Here is a 27,729-nt window from a genome sequence, read left to right on the forward strand (position 1 = left end):
CACCCACTTGCCAATAAATTTTCTATATATAGTTTCAATTTTATATACACATACACACATATTTTATGTTATTTCCTCCCTAGACAGTTATATAAGCAACATAGAACAAATTAACTTCAGATAAAATACTCTCCTTTTAGGGAGGGCAAAATGTGCATGCAACCATGGTGCTTAGAAATCATTTGATTAAATTAATGGTTTATATTTCATTATGGTGCTTGATTTTAGTTATTATGGGATATATAAAAAGGGCTGATTAGCTGTGCAGAAGTTAGTGTGGAGGGTGCTGATATTTCTGTACTTAYTACTGCGGTTGGTGGTTGTGTTTGGGGGAAGAGAGAAGGCTTCATATCTGAAGGGGGAGTAGCAGAGGGACCTGAAATGTCCTATGKTAGAAATGTAAGAGCAGCAGGCGCATGACAAAGCTGCTCACAGTTGACCAGTAAGTTTTGAGCAGGTTTTCTTCCACCCTTCCATTCTATTTTTTTAAAAAATTTGGAATAAAAATGCATTTTTTTGACTTGATTTTCTGTTTAGAGTGGTGGATAATCATCTCTAAATTTCTATATTCCGCTACAATTATTCAAAGAAACAACTGTCTCATGTCTTASTTTCACATGTGTAAAAAATCTCGGGCATTTCCCTTAAGTACTTCTCAAGTATTGGCAACCACTTTGCAGTTCTAAAGAATTACTAACATTGACAGGTAGTAAAAATGCTATTCACAGGAGAAGTAAAGTAAGTGGTAGTACTCYTAACATTTCCTTTTATGAAAGTAACTTGTATTGAGTGCTGCTGTTGACACACTATGCACTAGCTCAGAAAGAAAAGGGATCACTTCATGGTGTTACCCACGGAGAACAGACTGCAAGTTTTTATAAAACTGGGCATTTTTTTCCAGAATGCACAATGCAAGAATATTTTCTTTGTACAGTCTGTCTGGAGTAGCTGAATGCCTGAATTTCAGTAGTAGGCGTTCTTGCACTTTTCTAAACAGAAACACACCATGACAGAGCTGCACATTGAAAATCTTTCTGCTCGGCATAAATATTTCCCAGGGAGAAGCAGAAAAGATCCATGCGGGCACTGAGCCTGTCGTCTGGCCAGGCGAGGATCGTTCCCTGCTCCGTATGTTCCGGCGCAGCGTCGGCTGCTTGTGTGTGTTAAGCAGGAGCTGCTAAACAGTTGGTCCCGTTTTCCTTTAAGAATAGGTTTGAAACTGCACTGCATATGTTTAAAAAAAAAAATCCCCCACCCCCTTCCCAGTGTAAATTGGGCTTGTTCAGCAGTGGCCTCAAACCCTGCATTGTTTGCCATGGGAAGCGCGAGCGGAGCGGCACCGACGTGACGTCCCCCCCTGCGTTTTGCCCTTGCTGCATTATTAATGGCACGATGTTTTTGCCTTGCAGATGGCGAAGAGCTAGCAAGGCACATTGGGGACCATGATGGCTCAGTTTCCCACAGCCCTGAACGGTGAGTAGCTCCCTTGGAATCATTTAGAGGATTTAGGGGCATATGTCTGTATTTTTGACAAAGTACTGGTGTTAAAAACAGCCGACTGTAGTTTCTGCAGCAGTGATATGGTCAGTTTGCTGCAGATTGTTTCCTGTAGCTTCATTTGTACTGTAGGACTGGGAGAAATTCAGAGCAAGCCTTGCTGCAGTCTAATTTAGAGTGCAGCAATGCCTGGAGCACCTGGCAAAAATCTCATATCATTTAAGGGGTTGAGGAATGTGTGACTGTTCTAAATACTGACTGACTCCAAGCTAGGAATATGCTAAGTAATAGTTGATTAAACTTGCATACCTTTTCTCTTATGTAATTTGGCACAAAATGTGTTTCATCCTAATATACTGTTCGTTTTAAGCCAAATGGCATGTTAACCAATTTGCCGCATTGGCTACAAATGTTTTATATTTAGGAAATGTAAGAATTTTCCTTTTAATTCTTTACTCAGGTACTGTAGAAAGTTTTGGATTTGTTTCTTGGTGATTTCCTTTCAAAGATGTATAAGGGACGAAACTTAAAAATTGTGTTTGTGTGTGCATAAGTTGACTATGTGGTGGTCAGTTGGAACTCTCCGTGTTTATTTGTAAAGGCACAGGTTGCTATATCTGCTGAGAAAAATGCTGTTTCTGTGTTTAAAGAGCTTGTCAAAATGAAAGGACAAATATAGGAAAAATGCTTTGCACTTGGTATTCCAGATAGGCAAGTCTGGCAGTTGAGTTAAAAAAAAAAAAAAAAAAAAGTGCATCTTGTCTCATTTATCTGTGAAGGTTATTACATGACTGGGAGGTCTGTATTTAACTAATTTGCAAGCTCTTCTCTGCTAAGAGGAGGTAGAGTAAATGAGATGAAGTGTTTTTTATGCAAAGGAAGGATGTTTCTATTTTAAATTCAGTCTCTGACTTAGTTGCTTTATGTTCACATAAAAGACTTTGCAAAAAAAAAAAAATCAGTGTGATCGTGAACATCATCATGGGGTGCAGTTCCACCTGGAATTCATTTCACAGACTTTAACTATCAGAAGTAAAAAGAGTTGCATAGCATATATGCAAGGGAAGGTTTTAAATATAACATCTTCCTTTACTTTCTTCAACATAGCAAAACCACATGTTTCTTACTGTCATATTTTAATATGCTCTTTCGCATTTTAGAAAACTGTTCAGAGAGGATCCAGATACATCATCTTTGCTGCCTCTGTAGTTGATTTATGTGTAATGTTTGGTGACTTTGTGGTTCAGCTCTGCTCTCCCACTGACAGAGGGCTGCAAGGGTGTTGGGAGCACTCAACACATGTCTGACTTACTGAATTTAGAAGTGTGTTAGTTCAGCTGAGTGTGATCCTTTTCTTGATTAAAAAAATCCCCTGGATAATACTGCCCAGCACTCTCAAAAGGATTATGCCCAAGGAAGCAGTTTCCCCCTTACAGGATTTTAYTGTGTTGAAAAATCCTCTGAGTAAGAGAATACCAGAAATTTAAATCATTTCCCCCTTTTCAGAATACTGAACAATTGCATGATTTTTAGCAGTCACATTTCTCATGAGAATTGATTAAATTTGAAGCTAGTCAAAGGGAAAACAAGGAAGAATAGTCTTAACTTCATTTCAGGATAAATATTGAGCAACCTTAGCAGTTAGTTTTTCTTCAATCTGTGTTCCTCTTCCCTCCTACTTGTTACTGCTGTTGCTTTTGTTCAAACCAGATCACCTGCATTTGCCACTCATTGCTCAGTGGAAACCTCTAATTAAGGTATTAGACCTTGGTAGTGACTTCATGCGTTAGATGAAGAATGAGGTTATGCATGAGGCAACTAAACCATTAGGCATTGCTGCAGCCTGAGTACAAGAGAGGAGAAAACTGGCTGCCTGCCACCCCTCTTATCTGCAGAGAATTGACCTTTTCCTTTTCTATTCTACTGGAGGAAAATGGTGTTTTTCTTCTGGAGAGAGAACCTCTTATTCTTATCAAGGTACAACAAACCTAACTTTTAGTTTGCTAGTTGCATAAGGCATGAAGTGGTTTCTGTTTGGGGATTGCTTTTGGCATTCAGGGTTAAGGCTGAGCTTGCTGAGTTGGATAATGTGGAGGAGAAAAGGGGAGATATTACATGATATGAGGTGATACTGAGTTCAAGAACTGCAGGGCCCAAGTGACAAAGCAAGATACTGGGATTATCTCAAGTATGAGAGAAAATGCCCTGGCATTATGAATCTGAATGGAAGCAGAGAAAGGGAGGCCTGCCCAGGACCTCCAGCAGGAAGGACATTTAACTCCGTGTGTTTGAGTTCCAGGTCAGAGATTGAGATTCATGAGGACACCTTGGGCAGTTGTTCAGAATATATCTTCAACAGTTTCCCAAGGCCCTTGAGCATGTGGCTGAAGGCCAGGCTGAATGTAACACTGAAGGGACATACTGTCTTCTAATTATGTGGCCCATGAAGGCTTTATCCCATTGAGGTGTTGTGTGCTCTAGCGACATCCACTCTTGCTAACCACTTGCCTTCCTTCTCTGCAGTGAAGATCTGCAAGGTTGTTCCATTTGACCCTCCATTTTCATGCAGGGTGACCTTTGTGGATGCTGGAATTTCAGAGAGGGGGATAAAGGACTTTGAAGAGTGTCCCAGTGCATATCTGACACATTTTGCAAATTTAAGTCCTGTGCAAAATGCAGAGATTGCAGTGATGTTTTATGTGATCAAGCAAGACTGGGTAACGTATTTCTCCTTGTAAGGAAAGGCTGCCAGTTGTAAAACATACATCTAGCACCAGGTGGATCGCAGAGATCCATCTCTCCAGTCTGCAAACAAGAGATCAAAGATCTTCTGTAGAGGATTTCAGCTTATCCTGTAAGGGTCCAAGAGTCCGAATACTGCTAATCTATGGGAAAGCTCTGAGGGAAAAAACAGTTTTTTGGTGAACATGTAGTTTTCCATCTGGACAAAGCTTCCTTCAGGATTCATTTCAAGTCTTGTAAAAGCTTTTACAGGTGGCATTTAGTAAAATAAATCAAGATTACTTTGAAATAGTCATTTTCTTAAAGAAGGAATTGATACAGTAACCAGAGGCAAGAGTTAAAAGRATTGTTTCCTTAAGTATCACCAGTGTTCCTGGACTGTGGGTCTTTTTTTTTTGTTACTGTTGTTGTTTGTCCTTCCTTCCTACTGCCTGTTTCCTTTGATATAATTTCTTGTGATCCAGCAGGAAAATAGCATCTGGAAAACTGAGGTGCAAAATGTAGTACCTGCAACTCGTATTTGACGTGCTTCTCAACCTCTGTGAGCCAAAGGGGATTTTATGCTGCTGTGAAGAGTTGTGGTTCTTGGTCCTGCATCGAGGTGTCTGGGTGCCTAGGCTAGAYACAAGCTGATTGAATGAGGCCATGGTTCCACTGAAGGCAAGGGCAAAGGGTCCACTGATTTTAAGTTAAGCTGCATTTTCTCTTTTGTTTTTTTTTTTAAAGCTGCCTCAAGATCTGTTGTTGAAAACATTTTGATTTAGGAAGAACCCGGCCCTCTCAGTTCAGCTGGAAACTGTATAAATGCAACATGACTCTTTACCTGGTGTGCATCATAGATAAGGGAACTCCAGACTTAAATGTCAGCCAGTATAGATAAGGAGGCTAAGATCAAGTAGAGCTTACAAGTAAACTGGACACTGAAGGAAGAGAGGAAACAAATATGGCGAAGAAAATTCAGTGGTTTTACTTAGATTTATAAAGTAATCTTACTCTTAGTTTTCAGTGAGGACAGTTGATATCAATTGAGATAAAGCAAGTTGGAGGGATATAAGGCTTCCTTTATCAGACTGAAAAAATACAGCTCTTCAGTGGTATGTGCCATATTAACATGTATTCCTTAAACCTAACAAGTCAAGAATAGTCTTTATGGGACTGCAGAATACACAGTGTGTTATTAGTGTTTAATCGTGAGGATAATATGATTGACATGCAAATSATCATCAAATTTTGGAAGGAAAATGTAATTAGAGGTGGAGGGAAATATTAAATAAATGCAGCCAAGTTTTAAGGACAATTGCACCATTCTTCACTACTGGATTTTGTAGATGTGTAGCGTGAAAAATTCTGTGTTTGGATTTTAGTAGAGCATATGATTTACAATAGTGTAGTGCGAAACATTTCTAATTACCTGGAGAAAATGGCAATAGAGGAATGATAAGAAAAGAAGATTAAGAAATTATTTAAAATAACATGGGTTAAGAAATTATTAAAAGGGAGATAAATACCAGCATCATTAGTAAAAAAGSAAGTGGATATTCATTAAATTGATGACACGAACTTAGGAGTCACTGTCCAGCCAGAATTATACTGGGTGAACTGGATATCACTGTCTGATTAAATATTGTCCCATTTCTATTACGCTGTCCTCAGCTAGCTTCCTAGTCATGTCTTTATGGGCTACCAAGAATTTTTTGCTGGGTAGGAGCTCAACAGTTGGCTATAAGCAGATGCATCTGATGATCACATAGTAATTATGTGATTTGAGGAAAAGGAAATGAATCCTAAGATGGACTGGGTGAAGTAGGGAATTATATATGCTATTGTATAAGGCCCTGCTGAGACATCTTCTGAGGTACTGGGTAGAGTTTGGGTCATGTCCTTAGGAGGGGAAAGCCAAAAAACAGAATGGGCACAAGGGTAGACCTCAGTGTTATCCAAGAGAAACAAACACAAAGAAGGACTAAAGAGATTGGCTTTGTTAACCTACTAAAAAATGGTTGACAGGAGGTTTGTCCCTTTTAAAAAATTATTTTATTTGCTTTGTGATAAATAAGTTTACTTTGTTTTTTCTATTAAGAAGTTAAACATTAAGAAAGGAGAATAGCTTTTATTTAAAGGCAATGTTAACACAAGGTTAAATAGGAATTAATTGTCCGTTAATGTAGTTAAGTTGCAAGCGAGAGTGGTGCTGTCAGCAGTGACATTCTGTGACTTAGTGGAAGCAAAAAATCTGATTTGTCTCCAGGAGGAGCTTGCAGTTTGGGAAGGAGTTAGAGCCTTATCACGTCTTGACACAGTGCCAGAGTGGACATACTGACCTGGGAAATTCCTTCCAACCCARTGGAAGTAGAAAAGAAAAATTAGATAACAACCTAGTAGAGATTAGTGTTTATCCTCCATCTGTTAACTTACTTTAAGCCTGTAACTATTTTGTCTTGCTAGGATTTTGCTTTGTTAATATTATGTGGTAGTTTATATAAGGCAAGATTACATCTTGTAAAGAGCCAAGACAATTTTGATCTAGAATAGCAATACTGTGTAATGTAAAGCTGCTTTATTTTGGGGTGTCAATGAGACTTCATAGTGATTTTTACTGTTCTTCAAAACACATAAACCATAAGAAGAACATGTTGCAAAGATCTCCGTGTACTTTCCAAAATRGATCAAGAGCCCAAAGGCTCAGCTGAGGGGGCAGTTACAGGACAGAGCTTTAAAGGGCTTGGACTGTTAAAAAATTAATTTTCTCCRAGAAGGGATTAGCTCAGGAAGTTTGGGAATTGTACTCATCTGATAACCACTTCTTAGAGTTGTAATTTGGGGCTGCTTGGCACTATGTCACGTAGTAACCTCTACTAAGTCCCACGTCTTCTATCACCRTTGTGGCCTGTCCACTTTGGGTGGTGCACAGATGATGTTAATTGGTATTGGCAGAATGAGTTCAGGTTTAGCCCTCCAATTGTTATGGCAAGAATAAACCCATTTTTYAGACTTGGCCCATAGTCTGTCCAATGCATTTATACTATGCTGAGCTCCTTTAATTAGAAATCTTACAGGTTTGTGCTCTTCAATACAYAAGATCAATCCTTTAAGAGATCTGTTGTTTTTCTTAGAATTGAATAGTTGCTTCGTGAATGAAGTTCCTTTCATAACATTGTATTTCACAAGATATCCTCAAGCTTGTCAGGGTAAGAAAAATCCCACAGGTGTGAGTTATGTGTGAACTATTTATTTCTAATGTGGATGATGTATATGGGAATGCCACCACATTCTCATATTCAGGCTGGATTAAGAAATTGGTAAACATTCCTTTTTAACTTGGCTTGSAAAAATAACACCTCCTAAGTTTATCATTCTGAAGGTTACCTGCTATTGACAGGATCCATGTTTCTGCTCTGAAAAGCCTGGAATTGGAAATGGGTCATGGAGGATGATGAAGATGGCCAAGAAGAAAGAATGACTCTGGCCTAAGAGGTGTGAATGGATTAGAGTTGTTCAGGGAACTACAGCGAGGATATGATAGAAGCCTGTGAAACTATAGTGATATAGAAAAGGCTAATAAGAAAAGAATATTCACTGTGTTTTTCATAGCAGAAGAGGAAGGTAGAGCTCTTTGAGTTTCAGGTTTTGGGATTACTTATCTCAAGATGGGATCAAAAGTTGCAGGGATGTGGAATGGGAGTTTAGAGAGGAAAGATCTATTCTGTGGTTAGTAAATGAAGTTGACAAGGTGTCCCATTTTGGCTCAAAACAATTCCCAAATGGCCAATTTCTGGAAGTTAATAGGGAATACCTGTGGAAGAACTATTTTTTTTCTAGTCTCTGAATAGCCACTCTGAGCCACTGTGGAGTAATTCCACTTTATATGGAGACCTGTTTAGGCAACCTGGTTTATTCCTATTCCTATTTTTGTACCCTTGGGGTTTCTTGCAGCTTTTCCCTATATGCCTGCTGTTAGACCTAGCATCATAAAGAGGAGGGTAACAGGAATGATCAGGAATATGGAACATCTTTCACTCAAGGAATGATTAAAGAAACAGCTGGCACGATGGCTACAGTAGACCCCTGGATTCTGTAGATAGTTATAGGTGGATTTTCCTTCCGTTAACGGGCTACAACTTTTGTTTCAGGAGACTGAGAAAACATTTTGGGGAGGAATCACCACACCCCTTGCCTCATTTGGCCTGGAACATCTGTCCTGTGAGGAAAGGCTGAGCGAGTTGGGCCTGTTCAGCCTGAGGAAGAGAAGGCTGAGGGGGGATCTGATCAGTGTCCTTAAATACCTCAAGGGAGGCAGTGAGGAGGATGGGGCCGCCTCTTTTCAGTGGTGGCCACTGATAGGACTAGAAGAAACAGCCACAAACTGAAGCCCCAAAAGTTCCACAGAAACTTAAGGAAACACTTGTTGACAGTGAGGGTGCCAGAGCCCTGGAACAGGCTGCCCGGGGAGGTTGTGGACACGGCCCTGTGCCATGTGCTGTAGGTGACCCTGCGTGTGCAGGGGGGTTAGACTGGATGATCTCTGGAGGTCCCTTCCAACCTTAAGGATTCTGTGTTTCCTAAATCTTGTGGTAGATGYTCACAGGTTGGAAACAGAGTACTTAGCCAGATGAATACTAGATCTGAACTGGCTTGGTTGCTACTGTGTTTTTTTTCCTACTTTATCTCCTTGTTTATTTATTCCAGGGACCAGGAAATGCCTCCCCTTTGTCGCTTTCTCCCACCCTTCCTGTATATTTTTTCTATGCAGTCGTTCTTCTCTTTTCCACTTCCAAGTCTGTATCATAATGGCTCCTTTTTAAATATATCCCCTCAAGCTTCCTCTTGGTCCCGGATTTCCTCATCAAGGCTGCTGTTATGGGAACCTGAACATGTCATTTTTATTCCAGTAGCAAACAAGAATTATAAAAGGTTACTCAAAAGGATGCCATATTCTTTGAGCATAGTTCTGCTCTGATTTTAAGTCAGTGTATGTTAGTGTCAGAGGATCTTTTCAAGTACTTCACTGAATTTCAGGGCTTGTTTTACGTCCTCTTCTCTGATGTTTTCCTGCCTGCGTTTCTTCTAGTCCAACATATTTACTTGCAGCTGGAACCTGACCTGAATCTTATTGGTTTTGCTACATTCCACAGAGAGTTGCTAGACAATAATTAAACAAATTATCTTTTTGTAATTTATTAAGTTGTCAGCTCATTGCAATTTCTGAAGAGCAGCAACAGCAGCAAAGAAACCGTCTTTTTCTTTTATTTTTTTTCTTTTTTTCCTCAGAGTTGGAAAGACTTTAGTCTGAACTCAGGCAGACTTTCTCCTCAGCTGTCCTCAAATGCTTTGATTCTGTATGAGGTGGCAGGATTCACTCAGCAGAGCTTCTGACTTGCCCTAAACTGGAGGATAAGCCTATCGTCCTGGTGCCCTCATATTGAGAAGAAAGGAGAACCAGCAGTTAAGAAAAACTGAAACAGGTTTTGCAGCTGAATATGGCAGAGTTTGGCAAAAGCTGCTCATTTTACATCAATAACAATTGTCTAATAATTTCTTGATAATTTTTATGTCTTGATAATTTATACGTTAATAATTTTCATACCTCTCAACAAAAAGGCTTTCGTTGGTGCAACCTTTCCAGGTGGAGTTTCCTAAAGACATCTTTATATGTTTTTATATATATATATATATATATATATATATATATATATAAAAAAATATATATATATATATATAAAATGATATTGAATGAGCTGTCACAAACACTACAGAAACTAGTGCAAAAGGTAACGTGCTAATGTGTAAGTCAGATCAGTCACTTTTACTCATTTTTACAACACTTTTACACATGTAATCTTAAAAAATCTTAAAAGTTCTTCAGTTACCTATTTGAAGGCAAAATTGCTATTGTTCACTATGCATGTTCTGTTTTGTTTTTTAAATGTTTGCTTGTTCTGTTGCCTTATATTTCAGTTGAGCTTGGCAGTAATTTGATTTTTGGAAATGGATAGCCACAATGAATCAAAAGATTTTATGATTTTTAGGCAGTTTAGAAATATTATCCCATTGCTATTGATATTTTAARTGCTTTGAAATCCTCAAGTGACACTGTGAAAAAAGCTTTAAGAAAACAAGTGTTTTTATCTTGGCTTTTAGCATAATTGGAATATTATGTATCTTTAAATTGTATTAGGGATTATTCTCAGCTTAAAAGTAAGAATTATATTATTTCATTATTTGTACATGGAGACTGTTGCACAACAGAGAACTTCTAATGTTCTTATTTTACAGATGGATTTGATGCATTGGAGTTGGAATCCAATTACTGTATCATCAAAGAACTTATTGCATTATACAGAATAATGCTGCTGTGTTGTTTGCACACRATTAGTTTATAAAGTCCCAGAATTTGATTTTAGGGAATTGTTGCCCCTACAGATTTCTAACGCACCCAAATAGCWAGAAATCCTATACATAACGAAGAGATTATCAATTGCACTGTTGTTACAGTGTCTGTTGCTCCCTTGCTTGCGCTCCACAAGCATGTCCTTGAATTAAGCAAGAATTTCTTGGCCAGATCTGTGTGGCCCTGCACTTTCCTGGCACTGTGTGACAGCCCGTGTATCTGTAGCAATTCCTTCTCAATAGCACAGTCGGAGACTTTCCAAAATGTAAAAAAACCCAATGTATTCTTGGCTTTAGTGGGCACAATTCTTATTATTTTAGTTAAAAGCCAAATTATAAAGGAAACGTGGGAGTCCTTTTCCTCTCTTGAAYATAGCTTTACTTACAGGTGTTTCCTTTTTAACTATGTAGGTGCATCCATGAAGGAAGAGTAGGCAGCATTTTGGGAGAGATGCTCAAAGAAAAGACAGAATTCCTGCCACAGAAGCAGCAGTTCATAACATGTTTACGCTCCTAAATTGGAAGAAAATGCTGGGTTTTCTCTTACATTCAATAGAAGGAAGCAGCACAGGGAGAAAATAAATGCCTGAAATAGCAGAAAGATGAAAGAGGAATCTGGAATATTCAGAATTCTGACAATTATTCTGTACGTATTAAAACTTAAAATTTACCCAACAGGGAGGAGAAATTAGAAGTATGAGTCTGCCTTTCAGKTGTGTGGAATTAGTGCCTTAATGGCCATAATTAAATCCCATTTGAAATAAGTGATTTTGCAGGATTATCTCGCACCAAAAGGTGCTCTTGAATCTGCCAGTGTGGGACAGTGATGCAATTGGTGGTAGAATTACAAAGAAACCCTTGTTGTGCAGCTTCCAGCAAGCTCCTGCACGCCTGTATTGAAGCTTCTTTGTCTTTAACACGGGGATAAATATTTATTTAGGGTCATTATGAAGCTTTAATGTTATTTTTTGATGGTTAAAAGAGTGGCATGTGATTACAAATCCTTGCAACCTGTGTGTGCAAGGAACGCTCTTCCAATTTACGTTTATTATCTCTGCGGAATTAATTAACTTTGTAGCTTGTAGGAGCATGTTTTTGATTGCAGCATAACAAACAAGCAAAACCTATCAGGAGAAACACCCAGAGCTTTGGAGAATGTGAGAAAGGCCTTGCAACTTTCCACAATTGAAAAGGGTCCTCTCACTGTTTCCACTAATGATACTGGTTTCTGGTTCTCTTCTCTCTCGCCTAGGGGAAAAGCCAACCAGCAGCAAAGGTTTTAAAACAGCATTTTCAAAATCTTTCTCTTCTCTTCTAGGAATGCAGGTTTTCTTCCTGCTTCATGCTGGTGGCCTATCAAAGCAAGTTCTTGACTATTTTCAGAGGATTATCAGTCTGATGTGGGGTTGTAATGGCATTTGAAGAGCTGTCATGCCAAAGCCCATGATCCTTCCATAGCTAAACCTTCAGATGTTCTTCCTTCGGTTTAGATGAGTTTATAGGAGCAGAAAATGTTGCCTGAGCCCCAGCATAGCTGCTTGTTTCTAACACTATGTAGTTGTATGCACATATGTTGAATTTGACAATAATCCATATAATAAAAAGGCAAGTCAGTATGTATAATGTCATCTTTAAGAGGTCTTGAAGTTACTTGAAGTGAGTATTGGAAGTATTTTAAATGAGTATTGGGTTGTTTGTATGTGTGACTGTTATCCTGTCTGTTCTTTTTATGCATGTAGACTGCACATATGGCTTGGGATTTTGGGGCAAGTAGGGAAGCTTACTCYGGTAGTGGTGGTTTCTCCCAGGCTTTCTGGCCTGGTATTGTAGGAAGCAATAAGCAGAGACATTTCTAGACCTTGAGTCCAAATTTCCCATGTTGGAATTCAATGCTTGCCAGTCTAGAAATGATTCTTCCCTTCTGTTTGGTGCTTACAGACCATATCTGCAGTTTCAGAATATTTCAGAATATTTCAGAATATTTAAGGTTGGAAGGGACCTCTACAGATCATCTAGTCCAACCTTCCTGCTCAAGCAGGCACACCTACAGCATGTGGCRCAGGGTGGCATCCAGGCGGGTTTTGAAGACCTCCAGAGTAGGAGACTCCACAACCTCCCTGGGCAGCCTGTTCCACTGCTCTGTTACCCTAACAGTAAAGAAGTTSCTCCTCACCTGGAGACGGAACTTCTTATGCTTCAGTTTGTGGCCATTACCCCTYGTCCTATCGCTGGCCACCAGTGAGAACAGCCTGTCCCCTTCCTCCCTGCATTCTCCCTTCCTGAACTTATACATATTAATCATATCCCCTCTGAGCYGTCTCTTCTCCAGAGAAAAAAGGCCCAGCTCACTCAGCCTCTCTTCATACGAGAGATGTTCCATTCCCTTAATCATCCTGGTTGCCYTTCTCTGGACCCTCTCCAGAAGCTCCACGTCCTTCCTATACTGGGGTGCCCAGAACTGAACACAGTACTCCAGGTGTGCGGCCTCACCAGAGCTGAGGAGAGGGGCAGAATCACCTCCCTTGACCTGCTGGCAACACTCCTTCTGATGCAGGCCAGGATGCCATTGGCCTTCTTGGCCACGAGGGCACACTGCTCACTCATGGTTAACTTRGTGTCAACCAGGACTCCCAGGTCCCTCTCCGTGGAGGTGCTTTCCAGCAGGTCCACCCCTAATCTGTACTGATGCCTGGGGTTATTCCTCCCCAGGTGCAGGACCCTGCACTTGTCCTTGTTGAACCTCATGAGGTTCCTCTCTGCCCAACTCTCCAGCCTGTCCAGGTCCCTCTGGATGGCAGCACAGCCCTCCGGAGTGTCGGCCACTCCACCCAGCTTGGTGTCATCTGCAAACTTGCTCAGGGTGCATTCCGTGCCCTCGTCCGTTCCCTGTCCCGTTCTGCACTCCCCAGTATGAGGCTGGTGCTGGAGCAAAGGGAGCAGAGGYTGTTGAGATGATCAGGAGGGCTCGAGTTCACGATGTACAAGAAGCAGCCGAGAGGTGGTTTAGTTCATTAGGAAGTGAAAACTAAGGAGGGCGATCTTATTGCTGTCTTCAGTTACCCAATGAGCCAAACTCATCTCAACAGTGCACAGAAAAAGCACAAGATGTGACAGGCACAGGTTGGGAAATTCAGAGTAGGGATCTGTTGTGTGTTGCAATACAAGTTGGAAGAGAGAAAGCAGTGAATCCTTCACAAAGTATGTTTGGGGAGACATGAGCATGCATATAGTGGATCCCTACCATAAGGTTTGATTTTTAACAGGTTTTTTAATTGACTAGTGAATATTGACCCCTGTTAACAGTGTATTCCGTGGATTTTTTTAAATTGCTTTAGATTAGAACTTGGTTTTATGGGGCTTTCTGCATTGAGTTGTAGACAAGTACCAAAAAGCACATTGCTGGATCTGGATTGTTGTGTGCTCTCTCAGTCATGCTGCTGTCTAGATCCCTTCTTCTTGATGAAGAAAACTTTACTTTTCAGGTTTAGCCACTTGTAAGGAATTACAGCTTTGTGGGGACTTTGTTTTTGTAAACGGTCCTTTATGAGGACTGTTCTTTTTTTTCCAGTGCTTTCCTCATTTCCAGTTAGAATTTGGTAAATGTTTTCTCTTCGACCTTCTGAGTTAAGAAAACCACTGCTGTGATAACTTCTCTTAAGCATCTTAAATTTTGAATTACTATTGGATGCTTGTAGGTTGATGTTGCCAAAATTGTCTGAAATGAGTGGTTTCTTTTTGTGTGTATTCATAAAGTATACATATTTTTGTATTTTTACTTTCGAATGGAACAACTGAGTGACATGGGAGTTGTTTGCTTTGGTATTTTAAGGTCTGTTACATTACATCATTTTCTTCTAGGTCTACAAAAGCCCTGGTAGATGAGAACATATCTCTATGGAATTACTCGGTCATCAGAAAAAAACAATTTTGGTCCCTGTCTTGGAAAAAGGGATTTTTTTTCCCTTACCTTTGCAAAGAAATTATTTGCAGGTTCATCTTTTCAGCGTGTGTTCAGAGTTTCCTGAAGCACCTGTGTTTGCTACTTGTGATAATACGTATGGCAGAGTTCAAGTGTAGACCTGACAGCAGCTCATTGGAGAGTCTTTGCACCGTCTCACTGCAGGAGACCGTAAATAGGAGTGGAGAGGAGGACACAGATGTCGAAACACTTCTCGAATGCGACCTTGAAGGTGCTAAGTTAATGTTGTGTCCTACAGCTACAGGCGTGAAGATTTGGTGTCTCTTTAAAATACCAAGTTTAGATGCATTTAAATCAATACTATGAAGAACTGCAGAAAAAACTCCTTTAACAGACTTTATTCCAAGGGATGTTTGGCTGAGTTTGTGCTAGAATATGAAATGAGGAGAGCTTCAAATTTGATTGCCATGTTCCTACTTCCTTTGCATTTTATTTATATCTTAAATGTATATTTAGACTCCTTTAATCAGAAGAAAGAAGTAAGCCCCTATCTTCCAAAGTGCAAAAAGACTCTTAAATTGAGGCTGAACTCCCAAAGGAAAAAAAAAGATGGCTGCTTGGGGCAGGACATGGAGGTCCTCTACCACCTTCTTGGTGAGCATCTTGTCAGGGCTCAGGCTGCTTCATAGAGGCACCAGCAGGTGGAGGTCCTCAGTCCAACATACTGACGCATGATTCTTTCCCTCTCTTTCCTTTTTCTTCTCCCAAACCCCTTCTCTTCTTGGAAAAATCCTGAAAAATTCCTCAAGGGTCTGTTCCAGCGGGCAGGTCTGTTCTGGGAACAAAGTGTCTTTGACTGCAGTGATGGTGAGACAGTGGACAGAAGAGCAGCCAGAAGCCATGGACATGATGCCATGTTTTCTATCCCATCCTCTTCCTCCTTCCTCCTAAAGGCAGCATCATCCAGTGCCCTAGGTAGCCTTTACTTAGAGCAGAAGATGGAAGTGAAACTTTGAAGTCAMCTGCTTAAAAATGACATCCTAATGTGCTCCCGTCTCTTCTGTCATTCATATTCATGGCTTTCTCTTGCTGTGGTTTCTTTTTTGGTTCCTTTCTTGTTCTAAACCGAACGCTTTTACATATTAATAAGGAATTCCTCGTGTGAATATGTAAGGAGGGTGACAGCCTTAACAGGCTCTTGTTAAGAGGCAGCGTTAGGTCTTTTGGGAAAATGTGTTTGCTTATGTGCATAAATAGAGAGGTGATTCGCAGTGTTAATATGTATGTCCTGGGCTGTATGTTTGCTTACCATTTGTTAACCTTGTGGGAAGGGAATTACTGTGAAAAAAAGGGATGAAAACAACTCTTAAAGAAGATGTCATTAGTTCACTCTGGAATTCGGTTTCTGTGGSAAGCTGCAGCACTTTCTTGTAATGTTCTTTCCAAATGTTCTGTTTTAATATCAGAATCACTATTTGTTTCTTTTATGCTTTCAGCAACCAATAGGAATATTTGAGAACAGCTTAACAGTTCTTTGGAAGTATTAATGCTGAAAATAATGTATTTTTACAGTTTTTATCTTATTAAATAGCTTTTCAGAGTTGCTCTGTGGTTTTTCGTTCAGAACTTTGGCTAGTTCTTTGATTGAAACTTAGATCTTCTCAAAAACTTTCCAACTAAAATGCCTTCTTGAAAAGCAAATGGATTCACTTAAGAGAATACAAAATTGCCCTCCTGCAAAGGGCACCTGCCCAGATGCCTTGGCAGTAGGCTTGGATATATCTGAAAGTCATTTCTGGTTCTTTTTCGTGTTATCAACACTGCTCTGTAAATGTATTTATTCCTTGCAGTTTAGCTTTGTTACTTTGAGGCTATAATATTATACATAAAGTTAGTGAAAATCGCATCCAATTTAAAAAAAGGCAAAATGTTACTGTGTTGAATTTTTGCTAGTAAATCGTATGTTAATTTTGGAGAGGGGGCCAGTGTTCGGCATCCACRGTGCCCTCGCTGTCCCTCCAAGGGCCTTCCAGGGCCATCGCAGCACGGTTGTTCACCCAAGCAGTGGGAGCTCTGCGCTTCCTGCCTGGAAGCAGCAGGAAACCAGCTTGGAAAAGCTCGTTTGAAAGCCCAGGATAGAGCCACAGGGCTGGAGAATGGGCTCAGCTACCGCTTGCGCGTCGCGGAAGCTGGGCTGGGCTTTGTCACATCCTTGTCAAACTGGTAGGCGCTGGGTGTGCCCAAAGCTGGTCCTGCCTCTCAGAAACCGAGCTGCGGTTTCACTACTTTGTTTTTAAATGTCTTCAATCTCTCTCCTTTTTTTTCAGGAGGCCCAAACATATGGGCCATCACCTCAGAAGAGCGGGCAAAGCACGACAAGCAGTTCGACAGCCTGAAACCMACAGGAGGCTACATTACAGGTTGGTCTGGGACTCTGCGTTTTACATGGACTCACATGTACACACAAAGTAGCTTTGTAAAAACACTTTGGAAGCGATATCCTTTTCTAGCCCTTTGTTAGAGGACCACCATGGTCACATCACTCAGGGCATAAAACCGCAGGTTCCTACTGTTAAACTTCTTCAAGCTTTAGACCAAAATCTAGCCCAGAAGTTCTTTTTTATTAACCCTGGCACCTCTGCAGCCATCAGTTTAGTGCTGTCACTGGCTGGTTTCAGAACCCGAGGAGTATCAGGCTGAATCTGTGCTCCGATGAGAGGCTGCCAAGGAGCACTTAGAGCAGCTATTGTAGCAAGAGAGGGCAGAGACACAAGAAGTGACTCTCTTGTCTGAACAGTCCTAGGGAGCACTGTGGCCTTAGAGAGCTTTGTTGCCTGGGAAGAGASCTCGACAGAGAGCTTTGTTGCCTGGGAAGAGACCTCGACAGCTTGCACGCCTAGTGGCCACTGAAAAGTATTAACCCTTGTGCCATCCACAAATTCCACGTAGGCTGATGGTAGGCTGTTGCAATTGCCCGCCATCCATTGCAGTTGCATTCAGGTTTTTCTTCTCTAAAACAGCTGGGTTGTGCTGGTGTGCTCTTTAAAACAGGCAGCTTTAAAAAGGAAGAATCAAGAAAAATCTCAAAGTCAATGTGCAAGGGTGACTTAATGGATATTCATGTTCCTTGCAAGTGAATAGGCTCTAAAGACTAGTCCTGAGCCCTTGGATTCTGTGATTTTCCTCATTTCCCCACCCTTCTGTCCTACTGCTGACTCCTGTGTTTCTGTTTTCTGCCCTTTTTGGACCACAGAGCYTTCCCACTCTTTCCTCAGGCCTTTTTTTTTTGTTTGTTTATTTCAAAAGCAGTTAAAATGAAAGCCTCTGTATAAGAGGAAAAAGATGCAGGAAGAATAATCTGAAATCTTTGTTTTAAACATATATAATTCACTCCTGGGCAAGCACAAATAGCATCATCCATGTTTTATTATCTCTCTCTTCAACAATCAGTAACAATCACTAATGATTGATGATGAACCTGATATGAATTTGCTCAAAGCTCCCAACCTTCTTTGAAATGTTGAACTATTGAATRTTTCTTAGGATCTGAATGTTATTTKGGGACATGTTATTTTTTCCAAAGTTTTCTAAAGTGGCAGTACTGGGTCAAGTCAGATTGTATGAGAGAAAGAAAGAGCATGCACCTCCTTTCCTGGAAAAGGAGTTAGATCAGAATTAAATTTTCAATCATTTACATTGTATGTCTTTTTTTTTTTTTTTTTTTTGAATTTTACATCTATAAAGAATCTTGGCAGCTGTAGATTTCTGACTTAAAACTTGTTGACACAACTTCTCAGAGCAAGGCATTAAGATTACAGATTACATCAACATCTGACAGCTGCTGTCACCACAGAGTTCTGTGGTGCTCAACTCCAGAAAGCTGAACCTGCTGCTCCCCTTCTGAAGTTGAGTTCCCCAAGAGTACTGAGATATTTTTGACAGAACTGAAAATTCTGACATTTGTAAATACCCATGGTTTTAATTTAAGAGTCTTTCTTGATTCTTTTTTTTTTCTTGTTTATCACAGGTGATCAAGCACGTACCTTTTTCTTACAGTCAGGTCTACCAGCTTCAGTCCTAGCTGAAATATGGTAAGTCATTCTTTTGCATTTTTTAAGATAGGAGATGKGTAGCATTTAAATAATATCTTCAGTATGTAGTGTTATGTAAAAGATACTTTCAGCAAAATAGGAATGTTGCCTGAATCTGAATTTTAATTTTACCAAATTTACTGAGTAGAGAGGAAGAATTGAACCCAYACTTACAATAAGAATTTAGAAAGATACTACTTTGAAGTCTGTATTGGTACAGAGTTAATTCAAATCATATCGTTTTGAACACTGTCTTTAAAACTATAGTAAATGCTTTTTGCAAAAGATAATAACAAACTCTAGGGCTTTCTTAGAGGGAAGTGCCTGTTAAAGTGCCACAGAGGTGGTTGTTAAACCTTGCCCCAGTATTTTAAATAATAACATGGAAAAGAGGTAAATGATGGGTTAGTTAATTTCTGGAGGTACCAAATTGAATGTTATTTGAAAAACTAATAATACTAAAAAGCTGTAGTAAGATTAAAGTTTCCAAAGAATTATATGCTGCTAAAAGGGGAGTGGAAAATGTACCAAAAAGGTTTTTTTTTTAAAAAAGACAAAACAGGAGCAATTGGAAACCTCTACAGTATGTTAGCAGAGGGTCAGTTGCAGTAGACTGCTGTATTTCAGCCCGATACCATAGTACAGGAACTGGAAAAAAAAATGCTCTTCTTTGCAAYGTATATATAGAGATAGATAGAYAGATAGCAACATGTGAAACAGAAATTTTCTTCTTTCATAACTCCTCAGTCTTCACCAGAACATTGTGTTCATTTCAGGGTACTTCATTATTATCAGGGTGTGCACACATTAATAGAAACTTAATAATTAAGGAGTAAGAGGAATTTACTTGTGAAGGAATATTTAAGAAAATACATGTTTTGATAAAATGGCTAGAAAGAATGGTAATGAAATGTCTGTATAGTTTCTTAGCTTATATTTTAATGAACACTAAGAGAAGGAAGCAGTAAAGGGGAAAATACAGCTAACTATTAGGATTCTTATCATTTTCTTGTGATTTTATTGATATTTTTACACAAGGTCTGTTTAAKTATTGATAAGATTTCAGATTTTGTGTCTCATTTATCAGCTGTTTTGTCAATTTGCTGGTGTATGCACTGTTTCATGTATTACCGATGTTACTTGGAAGTTTATTTAGAAAAATGCCAAAGGTAGAGGGTGAATATTTCGAATTTAAAAGCCTAATTTCTGTAATTTTTCATAGTGGTATAGYGTGTCTTTAGAAGTTTTCTGTATGACCATGTTTCGGAATCAAATAGTTGCAATATTTGTTTGATTTTATTAAAAAAAAAAAAAACCTAAAAATGATAGAAAAGCTTCCTATCAAATGAAAAAGTTGAATTCAAATTTCTTGCATGTGGGCTTCTGTTCCTTTCTCTTTAAGGGCGCTATCAGACCTGAACAAGGATGGAAAAATGGATCAACAGGAGTTTTCTATAGCCATGAAGCTCATCAAGCTGAAATTACAAGGACAACACTTGCCTATGGTTCTCCCTCCTGTCATGAAACAAGCTCCAGTATTTTCACCATTGATGTCTGCTCGCTTTGGTACATATGAACATAAAAATATTTAGTGTTCATGGATGAAAATCCCCAGATTCATCTGAAATCAGTCAAACATTAATTTCATCTCAATTATTRCATGGATCAGTAAAGAAACAAAGATATTATATTTGCAAAGAACTTTGCAAAACCTTTTTCTTGATACTGAATGAAGTCTCTACACTTCTGATGATAATTTCATCTATTGTAGAAATTTAATAATACGGAAATAGCTTAGACCTTACAGAACTAACCTTTTAGTCCATATTTATATGAGGGGCAAGAAACCTGTTCATATCAGCCATGTGACTTTGCAGCAAGTTGCTGTGTACTGGGGATCTTTCTGTCTTCCTCCTGCTTATTTAAATTTATTTTTTCTCTCTCATATATAGATTTTTTTTAATTTAAACTGAGCAAAAACCAAAGTTCTGGTGAGACAGTTGATTTTATATCTTTTTTTCAAAGCGAATCAGAATGCGTATTTTAATTATGTGATTAATTTATGAATAACTTATACAATTAATTTCATACAATTATCTAATATAACTATTTTTTCCTCTTTACTGTATTCTGGTGTTCTGTGCATATCTGCCAGCTAATATTTTGTCAGCTGGCAGATTTATAGATTGCCACAGCTTTGAGTTCCATTATAACTTTCTCAAGGGTCAGACCTAGAAAGGCTTCTAAAAGAAGTAACTATCCTGTAATAGTAGAGAGCAAGATCATAATATTTTGTGAGATATTAGCTACATCTACCTTGAGAATGAATTGCTTGGCAAAGAGATTTACATTTAATTTTTCAGTACTTTCTGCATTTTCTGTGAACAGTGTTGTCTGAACTTTAGGGGCGAAGTACTTCTTGATGCAGGCTGCTTTGTGTAGCTTTTATCTAGAATAAAGGAGCCAGTGTCGTGCTGGAGCCTCTGCAATGCTAAATCCTGAATTGTTTGAATTTGCTCTAGGAATGGGTAGCATGCCAAACCTTTCCATGCCAACGTCCATGTCYGCGCTGCCACCGCTAGCGCCCATGTCCTCTCTGACCTCAGTGACCTCCATCCCTCCGCTGGTTCTCTCTGCTCCCCTGGTGCCTTCTGTCAGTACCTCATCGTTGCCAAACGGGACGTCCAGCCTCCTTCAGCCTTTGCCCRTAACTTTCTCCTCAAGTAAGTTTAATATAGTCCAGTACTCGGTTTCAGAGATAAGAATCTGGGCAACAAAGATGATTAAGGGAATGGAACATCTCTCGTATGAGGAGAGGCTGAGTTGGGCTTGTTTTCTCTGGAGAAGACTGAGAAGTGATCTGATTAATATGTATAAGTACATGAAGGGTGAATGTAGGGAGGAAGGGGCCAAGCTCTTCTCAGTGGTGGCCAATGGTAGCACAAAGGGAAATGGGTATAAGTTGAAACCCAGAAAGTTCCATCTCCACATAAGTAAGAATTTCTTCACTGTGAGGGTGACAGAGCCCTGAAACAGGCTGCCCAGGGAGCTTGTGGAGTCTCCTTCTCTGGAGATCTTCCAAACCCACCTGGATGTCACCCTGTGCCCTGTGCTCTGGGTGTCCCTGCTGGAGCAGGGGGTTGGACTAGATGATCTCTGGAGGTCCCTTCCAACCTCAACCATTCATAAATGCTGTGAAATCTGACTGTTTTAATTAACTGCRTACTGATTTTTTTTAAAATGTATTTTGTCTACATTCACCTTCATAGAATTAGTTTTAACTAGTCAATCTTAGCAGAACTCATTGTCTTTTCTTACTTGAATCCAATAATTAGAAAGCATTACCTGATACCTGTTYAATTTTTTTTCTTCTTTTTCTTTTTGTTTGTTGGTTTCAGCACTGCCCCATACAGGTTCTTTTGCTCCTGTGACAGGAGGGCTTGGTGGCACTAATATACAGAAGGCACAATCACTGATCGATTTAGGATCTAGCAGGTATGGCAATTAAGCTTAAATAAAACGATTTTATCTTAAACTTTAATAGTATGCCTTTTAAAAATTATTGTATGTTTGTTTATATTTTTGAGTTTTTTTCTTTTTTCCCCTTTTTTTAAAAGAAAAGTCTTAAAATAGAATGAATACTGTTTTTGGTAAATCTAACAAAATATTTTCAAGTAGGTGAGGAGTTCAAAGAGGAATTCATGTCAAAAGTAAGGGAGTGTACAGCAGTAGTAAGTAGAAGTAAAACTCAGCAAGTAGGTATAAAACCAATGTTTATAAACTGATATGCTCGTTCCATATAAATCACACCACATAATTAGCCAGCATGTAGAAAGTGTGTTAGTAATCTATGGATTTGTTTTCTGAATAATGGAAAAGTGTAAATATCATTTAATTGATTTTTAGAGCTTAGTTATTGACAAAGTGGCTTATAACCCTAATTGGGTACTTAAGGGACAATCTTCCAGAGGGCAATCAAGAAGGCTCTCTGCTGCTCACGCAAGGTATCTTGGGTGAATAAACATCTAGATTTGGACTCCTGATGCATACCCTTGATGTTAATAGGTTGATTTGGAATATAATACCTGTAATCATCTCTTCTTCTTGTTGTTTTGTTTTGAATCAGACATGTAGGCATAACCAGGCAGCTGATCATCACTATTCTGCAGAGCCAGAATGAATTATCCTGTTATTGTCACTAATAGAAGGATAGAGATGAAACAGTGGTTTTAGCAACTTTAGAAGCAGCTTTTGGCTGTTAAATTATGATTTTTTAATTCATGGTTTTATGTTTTTTATTCCTTATATACTTCTCAGGTTACATTGATATATCTCTTTCTCATATTTCACAGTTCTTTTAAACATTCTCATGAAAGCTAAGATGGTTTCCTATAGTATTATTTTGCAGTGATCCATGAGTGAAATACATGACAAATACCTGTGATACCAAAGGGATAGGGTATTTAAGCCAAGAATTTCTTTTTATATTATTTATTCCTAATTTCACAGTAGAATTTCATATTAATGTTGAAAATACTTATAGTAAGTTAACAGAGCTGAAGTTCTGTGGAAACTTTTTCGTGTTTTTAGAAGATGCTACATCTTAGTGTATGTTTACTAATTAATTTWTTATTATTATTATTATATTGCAGTTCAAATTCTTCCTCTAGTGCGTCACTAACTGGGAATTCACCAAAGATTGTATCCTCCGACTGGGCAGTTCCTCAGGCCTCCAGACTAAAATACAGGCAGAAATTCAACAGTCTTGATAAAAGTATGAGCGGATATTTATCAGGTGAGTATGGCTTTTGATCTGAATGAGGGAAATAACAGAATTTTCTGCCTCTGGAACCCAGAAGACTTAGGGATGGAATCCTGGCTTCCTGAAATTATGAAAGTCTATTGACTTTCATGTAACATCAAAGCTGAAATATTTAGGTCTTATAGGAGAGTTTGGCATAAAGTCACTATGTACATGCCCAGAATTCTCATCTTGAGTATTTACCCAGCCTCTTTTTTCCCAAGCTTCTGCCTTCGTTTTCTAGTCTGTAGAGGAGAGGACCCYTCCCTCATTCCAAAGAGACTCTTGCTGTTTTTTATCTTATTCAGCTAATTTGAGGGCTGGAGATTTCATCTGATAAAAGTTGACACCTTTCCAGTTTACTAGCTCAAACTCAAGGCAGACCATAGCTGTTACAGAAGCACGRCTGATGCAGATTACCTTAAATACTCCTTTTCATATCAGTTTTTCTGTTCGGAGCTTTGAGTGGAAAAAAAAMCACCCTAGAATACTAAAATCTTAATTACTTGAATTAGTACCTGTTGTTAAGCCTGTAAATAATACTGTCAGTCATTAGTGAAAGTAAATTAGATTAATATTAAAAAAAACCTGTTTGTGTTTGTTGCATATGAGTCTTTGCTTTTCGTTTAATATTTCAATCTGTCCACTAAGGATTTCAGGCAAGGAATGCGCTTCTGCAATCAAACCTCTCACAGACTCAGTTGGCTACTATTTGGTAAGTTTAATTACTGATCATGAAGTTGATGCCCTTGTGACATTAGAGGGGAAAGGTACCTTGTTCAACAAGAATTTGAGTAGAGAAGACACCAGAGCTCTAAAATCCTAAACTGAAGCTCAGCTACTTCTTAAACTTCTTTGTTAATTATTAAACTTTCTGTAGAGTACTTTGCTYAGGAAGACCAGTGTTTTTACTCTTTGTTCTGCCCTATATAATGGCACTGATACTGACTTCAGTTTTAGTGGTAAACTGTTTAAGTTCATCTGAAGCTCTGTTTATTTCAGAAGTAGTGTCCTGAAACAAACTGCGGTCCAAATTTGTTAATTTTAATGTATCAGGAGAGTAAAAGTAGTAGCTTCTCAGATTATTGCTTCCTGTAGATTGTAGATACCAACATATTACACACACGTTAAGACTTGCCTTTATTAGTGATTATTAGTTTATCTGATTGGGCTGCATGCTGTGGGGGCAGTAAGGGAGTACCAGGCTGTGTTCATCCACTCTGGAGTAGATGAATAAAACGAGTCCAAAGTGGCTGTTTTCCTCCCACATGATTCTTATTAACATGCCTAGACTGCAGATGCCATTAGGCAGTGCAAGGAGGTCCCTGAACCAATTCAGAGGATTTACAGGTTGTCACAGTTTTGTCCTAAGCAAAGAAATACTGGTATTTGCCCTGGTATAAGGTGTTCATGGTAATTCCTGTATAATGGTAATATTATACGTTAGTAGTTTTGGTCTGTCGGCCTAATAAAAATCTCATTTTATCATCTTACGCTTTTGTTTTTCTCTGAATTTGATTTTTCTGCTTAATATTTTCAGCTAAATGCACGTAGTAATAAAAAAAAAATGGCATGAGCACTTGCTTTCATTAAAAATTTCAACTATATCCAGTCAGAGGCCGCAGAGCTGCAGTTATTTGTACCTGCACTATTCTTTTGGAGAGGTTCCTGTTTTCTTTCCTGCATCTCTGGAAGCTTTTCATTCTTTTTCCCTTGTGTGGCGAGCAGTTTAAGTGCAAGGAGGCTAATGATATGGCTGTGTGTTCTGCCTTCTTGTTAGAGGGGGCAGGTGATCCTTTTCCTGCCTTTTGCAGGGAAATGCAGTATTTTACATCTTCCCTGCAGCACTGACAGCTGCACTGCCAACAAGGTGCAAAGGAGAAAAATAATTCTACACAGAGATTCCAGCTCTGCACTTCAGATGTAATTTTATACATTTTTTTCCTTTTTTTTTTTTTTTTCCTTTAAGGCAGAAATGAGTTTAAAAAAATGGGTTCTGTCACGTAGAGCTGGTTAAAAACAGACCTGGATACTGTTCCTGGTTCCACTATTGCTGATGCAACAAATCATAAATGTCACTTAACATTTTCTATCCTTTTTTTCTTTATTTTTTTTCTGTATTTTCTGATTTTCTAATAACACATTATTAAATCGAATAATATCTCTTTTTATCCACTGCTTTAATAATTGTAACTATTTTTACACATCATTTCACAGGAATTTTCACCTTAAAAATATTTTACAATACATTATTTCAGTTATCAGTTGTGCTTGTGATGTGAGTTGTGATGTGAGTTTAGAGTTTTTATTTAGTTGTGATGAGAATTGTTATTAAAACTGGGCAGGTCCCTGGCTGATATTGATGGAGATGGACAGCTGAAGGCTGATGAGTTTGTGTTAGCCATGCACCTCACTGATATGGCCAAAGCTGGACAACCTCTGCCACTAACTTTGCCTCTTGAACTGGTGCCACCTTCTTTCAGGTAACGTACTGAGCACAGTGAAACATAATACATTTTCAGTGGAAATGTTTTCTACAAATAAAATAACTGATTTCTCTCTCCCTTCCACTTTTTTTTTAACCTTTTTCCTCTTCTAGAAGCGGAAAATATACTGAAAATATAAATGGAACTCTGCCATCTTACCAGCCCGTGCAAGAGGAGGAACCTCAGAAAAAACAGCCAGGTGAAATGTGCTTCGTGGTCTCATTCTTAATGTATAGGGTTGCCTTCAAAGGATGCTGAAACATTTAGAAAGCAGAAGACATAATTAAATCCCAAAGGGGCATCAGTTCAGGAGCTAGATCTTGTCCATCCTGGATGGAAGGAAGGCTGTTGAGCAGATGCAGTTAGACAGGTACAGCTAATAAAATTGGGAAAGCAGAGATAGGGACTATATTTAGCTTAGGAAAGAAGTGTGCTGCTCTCAATACCMTTAATAATGTATTTTTGAAAAAGAAATCCTTCATGGCCAAATATTTTAATGCCATGGAAAAAGCTCTTGGTGTTATTTGTTCTGCATGTGGAGTATTCTGAAACCAAGAGATGCCAATATATTGCTCAATTATCTGAAAACAACATATACGCAGTATAGATTCTGCTGTCACATTGCAAATGCTGCCAGCAAATGTCTTTTACGAGAAGTGTAAGACCTGACTTGCTTCTCTTTACGGAAGGCTGGTTGCTTAAAGCCTTGGTCATTCCTGTGTATCTGCTTTTATCCTGCACTGCATAATTGGGCTTCATCCTGTTTTGTTTTCTGCTGGTTTTAACTCCAGGAGAATTTCCAGAGACTTTTTTCCCCTCTATATTAATGTTTCTTGCATTAATGGAATAGTTATTTCCTTTTGGGAAGAGTCTTCTGTTAGTTTATAGAAGCACTTCTTTTCTATTTCCTTTAAAATTCAAGCTGTTCTGTCAGTTTTAAATTGTGACATTTTTGCTGTTGGAATAGACTTCTGAAAATTTAAAAGTAGCACATTCTTGCAAAGCAAAACAATACTAAAAATATGCTTACCTTACCATGATCAGACAGCTTCAGCTCACCAGTAAGAACATATATATATTTCCTTAAGGGCGTAGCAGAGGTACTTGGTTGGAGAGCAGCATTTTACACAGGACAGAACTAAACCACATTTCCTTCTTTTAGTAACATTTGAGGACAAAAGAAAGGCCAACTACGAGAGGGGAAATATGGAGCTGGAGAAACGCCGCCAGGTCCTGTTGGAGCAGCAGCAGAGAGAGGCAGAACGTAAAGCTCAGAAAGAAAGAGAAAAACAGGAGCGAAGAGAGCGGGAGCGACAGGAGCAGGAACGGAAGAAACAACTTGAATTGGAAAGACAGCTGGAGAGACAACGGGAGCTGGAAAGACAAAGGGAAGAAGAAAGGAGGAAAGAAATAGAAAGGCGGGAGGTTGTTTTCTTGAAATTATATTTTAATGCTTTAATGAATGTGCACATGCAGCACCCAATAGATGCAACGCTCAATTCCTGAATGTTCTCTGTGGCTCAGTCTCTTTGCCTGGGTATTGGCAAGCTGTTCTGGCGGGTATCACTTCTGTCCTAAAACATCATATCCTTTATAAATTAATGAGGCCTGTGCTAAAGTTTGCAGGTAGCACAGGTGAGAATTTATTGGATGGGATTTTTTTTTAGAAATCTGAAAGAAAAATTGTATTCTAAGCAAGATTCAACTGAACCTCACAGTTGATATGATATTATACCTGCTGATTCTGAGACAGATTTGATTTTCCTGTGTCTTTAGGCATGCTAAGACTTGCTTATTCTATGTAGC

At 39.0% G+C, this 27,729-nt stretch overlaps 1 protein-coding gene across 3 annotated transcripts in view; it reads left to right on the top strand.

Annotated features, from left to right (window-relative positions):
- Positions 1 to 1,415: 1,415 nt before the first annotated feature.
- The window catches only part of ITSN2 (intersectin 2), a 62,792-nt gene continuing 36,478 nt past the window's right edge, over positions 1,416 to 27,729 (top strand). For all 3 annotated transcript variants that reach the window (XM_026044937.1, XM_026044934.1, XM_026044936.1), the window contains exons 1-11: positions 1,416 to 1,473; positions 16,873 to 16,965; positions 18,573 to 18,636; positions 20,039 to 20,202; positions 21,159 to 21,359; positions 22,035 to 22,131; positions 23,289 to 23,431; positions 24,089 to 24,152; positions 25,783 to 25,920; positions 26,037 to 26,122; positions 27,086 to 27,348. In XM_026044937.1, the coding sequence (XP_025900722.1) occupies positions 1,443 to 1,473; positions 16,873 to 16,965; positions 18,573 to 18,636; positions 20,039 to 20,202; positions 21,159 to 21,359; positions 22,035 to 22,131; positions 23,289 to 23,431; positions 24,089 to 24,152; positions 25,783 to 25,920; positions 26,037 to 26,122; positions 27,086 to 27,348 (1,344 nt within the window). In that variant the 5' untranslated portion in view covers positions 1,416 to 1,442. The remainder of the gene's footprint in view (positions 1,474 to 16,872; positions 16,966 to 18,572; positions 18,637 to 20,038; positions 20,203 to 21,158; positions 21,360 to 22,034; positions 22,132 to 23,288; positions 23,432 to 24,088; positions 24,153 to 25,782; positions 25,921 to 26,036; positions 26,123 to 27,085; positions 27,349 to 27,729) is intronic.

This window comes from Nothoprocta perdicaria, unplaced genomic scaffold (genome assembly GCF_003342845.1).
Source record: "Nothoprocta perdicaria isolate Ctin4 unplaced genomic scaffold, notPer1 scaffold_39, whole genome shotgun sequence".
Taxonomy (NCBI): Eukaryota; Metazoa; Chordata; class Aves; order Tinamiformes; family Tinamidae; genus Nothoprocta; species Nothoprocta perdicaria.